Here is a 10,330-nt window from a genome sequence, read left to right as displayed (position 1 = left end):
TAAAATAAAATAAAAATACAGTAAACTAAGTACTTTAAGGTTTCAGGCCAATCATAACTCCCTCCACTGAGGGAGAGTCCTTCAGGTCAGACATGTGTCTGAGAAGGACGACCTGGACAAAGATGATTTGCTAACGGTAACAGGCTAACTTTTGGCCGTAGAGACATTCACCAAGAAAGAACACCATTCCAGTTAGCATCTTTAATTAGTTATGTTATGCCAAGAGATTCAGGGAGCTGTAATTAAAAAGACTAGACTTTGAGGACGGACTCAGTCCTTCAACTTGATTGGCCAGGCTATGATCCAGATCTGTGACACAGATGTTGATCACTGAGTTTTTATTATTTATTTAAGGTTTAATGATGACGTACTAATTAATTTTTCTTATTACAATATTATGCAGCATATAGAGAGGGAACAATACGTGGGCCTCCAAAATGACAACTGCAGAAATGTACAGTAGTACATGCGTCATGGTGCCCTCTAGCGGTGCTTTGCGTCGAAATTCAAAATCAGTTGTTGACAGGCAAAAACCAAAGCGATTAAATTGATTGATTAATTATTTAATTTAATTTAAATTAATATTGAAACATCAATCACGGTGTTGACTGACCTCTGACCTCTCCTGCAGCCTTGATCTTCATCAGCACGTTCTCCACCGCGGTCTCGTTAACACCTGTGGGTGTCACCAGACGTACGGGAAGCCCCCTGTTCCTCAGGGCCGTGGCTACTCTCCCGGCAGTGCCCACCCACATGTCCTCGTTAGACGAGACCACGGCCACGCTGGCCCAGCTGAACTGCTTCAGCACCGCGTACAGCACGTCGACGGAAAACGGAACTGTCCTGGCGAAAGTCGGGTATCCCATGGCTCGGTCCAGCTCGTAGCTAAGACACCCGAACGAGAACAGGGCCTTGTCCCAGTTCTTGGCCAGCAGAGAAGCCGCAACGCAGTACACGGGGTTGGTGGGGCCCAGAATTGCATCCGACATTTGCTCATAGGAAACGAAGGCATTTAGAGCTTTGGAAGTCTCACACGGTTCCTGCAGGATGACAAAGTCCATCCGGAGTCCCAGATCCAGGTTCGGGTCTCCGCTAATTCGACTCAAAGCGAGTTTGGCGGCTGCAGCTGGTTGAGCCCTGGAGTACACGGGGTCGCAGTTCCAAGGCCCCAGGACCCCTACTTTGAAGACTAGACATCGGACACAGCAGGGGTACGTCAAGACCCCGAGCAGTACCCAGAATATGACGTTATGAAATGGCACGGTGGTCGTAGTTGGTCTACTTTTCACGACAGGAACACACGCGTGGTGGGAGTCCCAAAGCGCTCCTCTGAAGTTAGGAGACGTGTGTCGCATCGTCCTCCCGGGTTGTCCAGTGCAGTTTTTAATTCAGTTTCCCAGGTGGCACCTGAACACAACACACAAAGATGTTGAATTTATTTCCACAGTGATGAATGATGATTCACCCGAAGTCAACGACTTACTCCTTTGAGGTCTCGGGACAGTTTCCAGACCCGCTGAGTCTGGCGCTCGTCACGTCACCGACTGGATCCTTAATTAATAACGACTCCCTCATGTTGAGCACCCATTCCACGGGTCCACCGCCGATGCCCAGGCTAAGATACAGAAACTCTGTGTACGACGTGACAAAGGCAGCGCTCGGTCTCTGCGTCTGTCTGTCACGTCTGGAGACAACTTCAGCACCCTGGAGAGCTACTTACGCCCCGCAGTCAGCGCCTCTGAAGGCTCCCGAGTGGCTCCACACTCCTGAAGAAACCACGAAGATCCAGCCGTGGAAGTCATGTCGACGTGTGTGTTAATTGGTTTTTATAAGAAAAGTAAAAAAACAAAACAAAAACAAAAAAATAATCCCAGGGGAGTTCACCGGGGAATTTGTTTTCATCTATTTAAAACCGGTATTTTTCTTTTTTTCTCCTCCTCCTCTTCTTCTTCTTGTATTTTTATCTTCGTGGTCCGCGGCAGCCAGAGGCCCATTCACGTACATCCATCTAAAGCGACCTGCGGCCAAAATGTAGGTGTTACTCACTAATCCATTTCAGTCAGGAGTGTAATATAAGAGGATTGACACCGGGCCTTACTCCACACTAAAAGCCTTGTTGTCACACAGACCAAACAGGGTCAATTCCCACCAGTGAACGAGCTTCTCTGAAAAAACTAAATAAAAAAAAAATTAATAATCTACAGCGTCACACTATCATAAAGAAAAACAACAAAGTGACATAATAAAATGGCAAAAAACATCAACAACAACAAAAAAACAAAAACAAAAACAAAACAAAACTCCAACTAAATATTGAGAGATTTAAAATGACCAGCTCGGAGACACCTGAACCATCAACCGTGCACCGCACGGAGGCACCGCGCTTTAATTGGCCTAACGCCCAGAGTACAGGTCTGTGAGATTAAATGAATTTGAGCTCTGCTGGAGTGGGAGTCATTAAAGATAACGAAGGGCTCTCCCTGCGGGTCTCCTGAGTTCTGTTGTGTTTTGCCTGCGTCAGTCTTCTCAGCTCTTTTTTTTTTTAAAATGACTCCACTGCCTGCCTTGACAATCGACTCCAGGAACCGCTGGTTGCCACAACATCAACACTTTGATGACACAATAAGGCCTGGATGGATGATGGATGTTGGATGATGGATGATGGATGATGGAGTAAACAGAACCGAAGTTCAACTTCTATGAACGCACAGTAACGTGAACCCCCCTCTGCGCCCCCCATCTCTCTCGTTCTGTGTGCGCGTGCACGTGGAGGAGACATCTTGAGACAGACACCTGTCTGTCTTCCGTCCTCTCTCTTCGTCCTTATGTTTGTCTCTTCCACACATTGACTTCAGTTCTCTACAAACGTCGTCTTTTATTTTTACTTTTTGTTTTTAAACCTTCCCTCAAAGCAATTCTCTATATTATGTTAATGTTAGATTTCATCACACAGACACTTATAGGGGAAAACGATTCCACCTTTGTTGACCCATATCCTGCATAAGCTCATGAGCCTCTTAAACGTAACACCTTGACGCTGCTGTGCTGCATCCAGGAATAGGGAACAGAAATGACAACTCAGCGCAACGGTCGTCCAGAACACAGAACACAGAACACAGAACACAGAACACAGAACACAGAACACAGAACACAGAACACAGAACACAGGAACCACAGAACACAGAACACAGAACACAGAACACAGAACACAGAACACAGAACACAGAACACAGAACACGGAACACGCCGCTGCTTCACAGACGAGTTATATATATATATGTGATAGATGAGATGTCTTTTAGACAGAAATATATACATATTATATATATATAATATTGTAGTGATAGACGAAGACGATGTCTTTTAGACAGAAATATATACATATGAAGTAACAGAAGGAACCTCCGCTCCGTCTCCATCAGTTTAGAAAATAAATGATAGAAACAGAAGGAACCTCCGCTCCGTCTACATCAGTTTAGAAAATAAATGATAGAAAAAAATATTATTATTACCATCATCATTAATAATAATAATAATAATAATAATAATAATAATAACATCTGTAAGAAGTCGTTGTAACTCGTTATATTGTTGATTTATTTAAGTTTTAGTGAAGCGGCGATTATTTATATATTTTGTTGCTATTTTATACCTATATTTCACAGAAATATGAGTAAACTTCATGTTAAAATAATTATAATTATGTCTTCATTATTAAAGCTGGGGCAACTGAGGTGACAAACACAATTAAAAGTCTAACGTCTTCAAATGGAGCTTCACCGCATCGAATAATTTTAATAGCTCTGGTGCCACCTAGTGGTAATAATTCGCACTTCGTGGCATTAAAGAAAGTACAGTGAAGTTATTGACTGCCGTGGATGATGATTGTGTGACGTACAACTGTAGTTCAACTGGACAACTGACACAGTTTAACCTGGTTAAACTAGTTACGACATGAAGTTAAAGTTAAAGTTAAAAATACAACGAAGAAAACTCCACAACAAACGCACTGATGGAGACTAGAAAAACTAAATTATAACACCATAACAAACATAGAAAAACTAAATTATAACAAAAAAGAAAAAAAAAAAACAACTCACGACACATGTTCAGCTGTTTGACACAACAAATATCAATCCTGGGTTTTTTTCTTCCAGCTTTAGGTCAGATCAGGAGTGTCAAAAGTCAAATTCACAAAACTGGGATAAAGTCGCGGCCAAACTCAATTTTTCATTGAAGAAAATGACTGTAATTGTCCCCGTTTTCCCTTTCTCTCCAGATCTGTAATGTAGAATTTTTTTTTATTTATTTTTTCATATGGAAACAAACTGTAGTTTTGCATAGACGTAGAATCTGGAACAACCAAAAGATTAATATTATTTAAAAAAACAAAACAGGAGAAATTAAATTAGATATAAAACACAGATCAGTGGCATTGGTGTCTAATTTATCTTATCTTTACAGCCTTGGTGGAGATTCCAGGACTGTTTAGGTGAGTGCGTGTGTGTGTTTAAAAAATAGGAAGAGAAAGAGAGAGAGAGAGAGAGAGAGAGAGAGACAACAATGATAACCTCATTTAAACCATGTCTGGTATTGTATAGGTTCTTTTGAGTGTGTGTGTGTGTGTGTACTGTATGGGTGGAGGCCGTCCTGTTCACATGAGTTGAAACAATGGCGATGGCAGCAGCAGCAGCAGCAGCAGCAGCAGCAGCAAAACAAACAAACAAACAAAAACAAACGATTGAAATGAAGTAAAACTGGGTGTAAAATAAACAACATCGTTACTCAACAGGTCTCTGTCTTCACAGGCAACAACAGGAAACCCGCGGTTTTATCAACAGTTTCATCGCAATATGAACTGCAGGCCAAAAATGAAACAAACCACCGCCTGCTTGCGCAACACACTTCTTTTTCGTGTGGGTTTGTTTGCGGCGGTCGCCACTGGAGTGCGCTACTGAGTCCGCACACACAGAGCACGGAAGTTACCCGTGTGAGCCTTCACGAAATAAGAGCACGGCATTGGTTCTGTTGTGAAAACGGATCGAAGAGAAACGAGTGAAGGCGAACGGGGAGGAAACTACGAAAAAAATGTGATATGAGTAGAATATTACAGTTAATTAAACTTGTTATGTTAAGGTACTACAGTTTAGAGTCCAGAGCTCAACTTTTTAAAAGACATGGACTGAAAACCCAACGCGAATAATATAAATCAAATACGTTTCTAAAAATGTTGACTAATAATAAACACTATAAATTCAAAACCGCTGTTTCGACTTCAAAACTCATTGTGAACTGATAAATGTTAATAAACACTATAAATGTAAAACAACTGTTTCGACTTCAAAACTCATTGTGAACCTTACTTTGAATACTACTGTTCAGTAAGTACTGAAAGTTTACTTTAAAGACGAGGTAGATCCGAAAACTTTTGTCTTTCTTTAGCTCACAGGGTTTGGGCTTTTATTTTGAAACCCCCCGCACAGGAAGTACTTCTATTTTGCCACCCGGCTCACTTGGCGGAGATTGAACGATTCCAATTCGTCAGGCAGGAGTTTATGAGATGGGAACAGACGAGTGTGTCCCAGAGTTTCCAGCTGCTGGCGGTTTGTTGCGGCGCAGCAGAGTCGGGCAGGAATCGGCGGAGCTCATGTAGAGCCGCAGCGGCAGCCGGGGGGGAAGCACCGGGGGCACAGCAGCGCTGCGGGGGTCTGGAAGTAAAAACATGGGAGCGGTGAAGTGAAAAGAAGAAGAAGAAGAAGAAAAAAAAACAATCAAAAACGAGCGAAAGAAGACTTTCTTGACGAAAGGCTCTAAAAGTGAGGTAACTCCATTTTATGTTGATTCTCTACAAAAGTTCGCTAAGATGCGCGAGTTCAACTTAAAGCGAACGTTTCTTGCGTGTTGGACCGGACACCCCCGCGTGTTAGGGGTTCAGTCTGGGACCCAGGTCTTCAGATCGGGTTTCGCGTTTTCTGTGTGTGTTTGAGAAAACGCCCCTACTGTCCGAGCCTGAGAGTGACCACACTGTGTGGACGTGTGTGTGCGTGCGTGCGTGTGTGTGTGTGTGTCACAAACTCAGAGAGAGTTTGAAAACTTTCTCTTCTGACGGAACGTTAGACTCGTGAAGCTGTGATTGACAGCGGAAAGAGGCGGGGTCCGATATCGATCGTTATCGTCGATGGTGCGATTGTTGTGGAAGAAGAAGAAGAAGAAGAAGAAGAAGAAGAAGAAGTTTTCTCTGCTCTGCTCTGCCACGTACAGCTGCGTGGAAATCTGATCTGCAGTGGTGCCCATGCACAGACCTGGAACACCCGCCCCCTCCGTTGTCTTCGCTGGTCATGGCACGGTGTGGCTCAAGCTGTGGTTCCGTCGGTCTTCAGGGAATAAAACAAATGGTCAGGTTTCGGTTCTGTCTTTCTGTCAGTTGATTTACAGTTGATTGCATCAACATAAAAACAATAGTTTTACTCGATGAAACTTTGTTTTTGTAAACTTTAAACGTACGTGTTTTTTTTTTTTTTAGTTTGACATTTTCTGTTGTTTAACACCGATCAATCAAACGATCGAATCAGGAAAAAGAAATTGAGAGATTGAGGAAAATGTGTCTTATTTCATCGACAATTTGTTATGACTTAATAATGACAAATTTGACATTTTTGGGGTGTGCAGGCCTGCCCTCTGCTGGGAGAGTGAAGCAATTGATAAAAGCATTTAATGAATATGCAAAATGTGAGAAACTTCACATTCGACCCGAGCCGTTTCATTCACAGACATCGGTGAATTTAAGTTGAATCTGCTTCAACGCTGTAACATTTTTTTTATCTGTTTCTGCTGATTACGGTTGCTGTGATAGGACGCCTTTCTTTGATCGAAAGCTGGAACGACCAACCACAGCCCGTCCGTATCAAACATCAGTAAAGTGCATCTGTTTCAGGAAGTCTTTATCGGAGCTCATTTCCTTTTTTACTGTCTATAAATGTCAACGTTTATTACCAAACAGGAAAACATGAAATTGTCATGTGAACCAAGTTACAACTTATTCTTGGTGGTAAAAAATTTGTCCTGCAACAAAGTTTTGATCAACAGTTTCCAGTAAAATCCTTAGATACTTTGTTAGTGCGATTCTTCAACAAACTGTCAGATCAAAAAGTGCTGATACACTTTTTATTTTTATTTTTTTTGTACCTCTGTGCTGACCTCAGCTGTAGTTTTAAAGCTCGTCATTTTTGACAATCCCATCAGATAAACTGTTCTTCCACAATCCTTCGATCTGCTCATCAGCTGACTCTGCTCAGAGGTCAGCTGCAGCTGGAATTCCTTTGTACAATGTCAACAAAGGCATTCTGATAAGTGCTATCTCCTCTGATTGAAAGTTAAACGGGTCTGGACTTATTGACTTGGCTAACTGTCGATAGATAAGACAGTAAAAGAACATAAAAAACAGGAAGTGGAAAGAGTTCCACTGGAGAACACTGTTGTTGTCTGTGGAACCAGTTCTTCCCACGTTCTGTTCCAACACCTGAACGTCTCTCAGCCTACGTAGGGACCTGACGTCTGGGTTTGATAGTGGATCACAACCAACCGTTTTAAGGTGCATGCTGCCACCTACTGTACTGGAATGTGTAGTGTCATGGTTTGACCGGTTAATTTTTGAGAAAAACGCAGCCTACTCCTTATATTCATATTTTGTTTCAACCGATGCAAATTCTAACAGATTTGTATCGATTTTTTAAAATTTATTATTTCGATGCAAATTCTAACGGATTTGTATCGATTTTTTAAAATTTATTCACGATGCATCATCGATACATTTTACTTCAGTGCGAGAGTGGACTTTCAGAAACTTACAGAAAGTTCTAGGCCTTTCCGTATCTCCAACAGCAGTCAGTTTAGTAATATTTGTTTTGCAAATTATTTAAAAACATCACTCTTTTCTCTCAACAACTTGGCCTTTATTTAGCAACACGGTGTGGCTAGCAAAAGCACAACACCGCTGCGACACTTCCTACTGTAAAAGAACGCACTCGTTCTGAGCTGTGAGTAAACACAAACAGGATTCGTAAAGAAGGCCTGAGTCCTGGTGCTCATATACAACCATCTGAGTGTGAGAGGGATTATACTTTTCACTCTCCGTGTTCACAGCAGGGCGTTTGTGGTTTTTCCTGCGCACACAACACGTGCGTACTCATGTTCCCGCAGTCCTGGTTTTATAAAAAAGGACCTTTACTCTATTTGTATAACGCCAGTGTTATTTGAATAATGTGTATAAGGTGGGGCACGGACAGCCCAGGCAGGAGTCTATTGTTGTTGCTCTTCCTATCGTTGTCACTGTTTGGGAGTTAGCAGTGCGACACCGGTGAGGGTTGTTGTTCAGTGTCTCCGCGGTGACTGAATCAGTCATAACTGGGTCTGAGGATACCCGTCGTGGGCGGATGATGAAATCACCTCACATGTACCCCAGTGGACGTCTGACTGGGCGTTAGAAGAGAGTGCGATTCCTTCCAAACTTCACCGGTGAGGATTTGTAATGATTTTGAATTAATAATCACACCGGCCATGACGTAGCCGAGCCGACGTTTATCTGCGACGAAGATTTAGCTGAACTTCCTACTTCACTTCTTAGACATAAATAGAACATGTCTGTTACACGTCGACCACTATCATATGGTCACAGACAGAACGGATTAGTCCAGTCAGCGACACACACTTCCCTCTGTGCGGGTCTGTTTAGTTTACAATAAGGTCTCCTTTGAAGTTGCGCAATAGGTCAAGACCAGGATGTGCCTAACATTTACAAATGGTTCAACTTGTTATGTCCGTAAAGTTTACCTACAGGCTTAGGTTTGTGTCATTTGTATTTGATGAGGGGTTTTGTCGACGTTTATTAAAATATGGATTGTGTCCATTATTAAATAGTGATTTCATTTAGAGGAAAAAAGATGCTAAAGCACTTTGCGTGACTGACGGCTACACTGTCCAATAAGACAGTGTAACGGAGGCGTCAGTGAAATTCCCATTTTTAGTTGGGAAGTATCAAGTGAAAAATGTATTTTCCAAAGACCCAAATTTTGTGAATTTTTCTGCTGATCCTGCGTAGCCTTCCTGTGGAACACTGTCTTGGATCGGTCCCCCGCCTCTGGAGCATCTGATTAATTCGCTGCCTTCTTCTCCTCCGTGTCACGCTTTCATTGGGTTTAAAATGGATTTGCGTGGCGTCGTCTTTTAATTACGGCACCTACAGACTTCAGTGTCAGGAATTAATTAGTTCAGAGTGGTCACGGAGGAGTATCGGACGATCTGAGGGTCGGAGGGAGATAACGACGTAAACAAGTGCTGCGGAATCAGAGACGGCGTCTGATTCTGTGACCTGTTTTTTTTTACATGAATTTGTATGCGTTCCTAATGACTGCACGAAACAAACACACAGAAAAAACACCTTGGATTTGAAAAAAATGTGTTCATTCGGCAGCAGAAATCGTCAACTGTTTTTTGATGTTATGTAATTTTAAAGAGCATGAAAGAAAAACCCTTCACAACATCGTACAACCGTATAATTATTAATATGTAGATAAGATTTGACTCATGAGAAAATTTGGTCAAAAAAATTTTACAAGTAAATTATCATGAATAATTATGACTTTATTATGTTTGGTTAGTCAACTTTGAACAGTCGGTCTCACTTTAAAACGTTGTATAACTTTTGATGACCAGACATGAAATCAGTGTTTGTTTGATCACAGGCTGTGTGAATCCACGTCCTGTCTCATGTGGTTACCTTCAGGATGCTTCCTAATCCCGGGTGTAAACAGTCGCACTTAATACTTAGCGTGTGTGGTTAGATCAGTCAGGACGGCCGTGGATTTTTACTCGTCACCGACAGCGAGCTTCAGACTTTTAAACTTCTTGGAACGTGTCTCTTGTTGTGGAAAGAAACAAACAACAAACACAACAGGAGAAGCTGTTGCCCTTCACTTGGCAGGAGGAGAAAGTTGTTACCCCCGCCCCCAAGCTGAAAAAATGAAAATGAAAATCATCAAAGGATCATAGGTTTCCTGAAGGTTTGAATGAAGATCAATGGTGATAAAGAAATGCAATTTTTTTCGGTTGATGAGGTTCACAGACCTTTATTTATTATTATATAGTCCTATAATCACGCACTGTTACATCTGGGTTTTCCTTTGCGGTCGAGCTGCAGACATTTGATTGGTCGGTCGATGAATGAACTTGACTTGATTAAAGGAAAGTGTCAATTGTCCTGACAACTTCCTAGAAAACATAAAAGGTGAAAAACAAGCCTGTGAAAGTGACACGATGTTGTGGTGTCGTTTCT

At 42.1% G+C, this 10,330-nt stretch overlaps 2 protein-coding genes across 5 annotated transcripts in view; one reads left to right on the top strand and one right to left on the bottom strand.

Moving 5' to 3' along the window:
• gucy2f (guanylate cyclase 2F, retinal) overlaps positions 1 to 2,154 on the bottom strand; it is a 7,262-nt gene extending 5,108 nt beyond the window's left edge. Inside the window, exons 1-3 of the mRNA XM_025055211.1 lie at positions 1,484 to 2,154; positions 614 to 1,407; positions 258 to 309 (exon numbers count right to left, since the gene is read on the bottom strand). Of these exons, the coding sequence (XP_024910979.1) occupies positions 258 to 309; positions 614 to 1,355 (794 nt within the window). The 5' untranslated portion in view covers positions 1,356 to 1,407; positions 1,484 to 2,154. The remainder of the gene's footprint in view (positions 1 to 257; positions 310 to 613; positions 1,408 to 1,483) is intronic.
• Positions 2,155 to 5,509: 3,355 nt separating this feature from the next.
• Positions 5,510 to 10,330, top strand: part of tsku (tsukushi small leucine rich proteoglycan homolog (Xenopus laevis)) — an 8,985-nt gene continuing 4,164 nt past the window's right edge. Inside the window, exon 1 of one of the 4 annotated variants that reach the window (XM_008308548.3) lies at positions 5,510 to 5,816. Coding sequence is in view for 1 of the 4 variants with exons in the window: in XM_025055044.1 (XP_024910812.1) it covers positions 6,339 to 6,395 (57 nt within the window). In the remaining 3 variants the exon portion in view is untranslated. The other 3 variants (XM_008308547.3, XM_025055044.1, XM_025055046.1) reach the window with 3 other exon arrangements.

Source organism: Cynoglossus semilaevis, chromosome 4, assembly GCF_000523025.1.
Source record: "Cynoglossus semilaevis isolate Cse_v1.0 chromosome 4, Cse_v1.0, whole genome shotgun sequence".
NCBI classification, from domain to species: Eukaryota; Metazoa; Chordata; class Actinopteri; order Pleuronectiformes; family Cynoglossidae; genus Cynoglossus; species Cynoglossus semilaevis.
The sequence above is the reverse complement of the archived record's forward strand: the minus strand, read 5'-3'. Positions and strand labels throughout refer to the sequence as shown.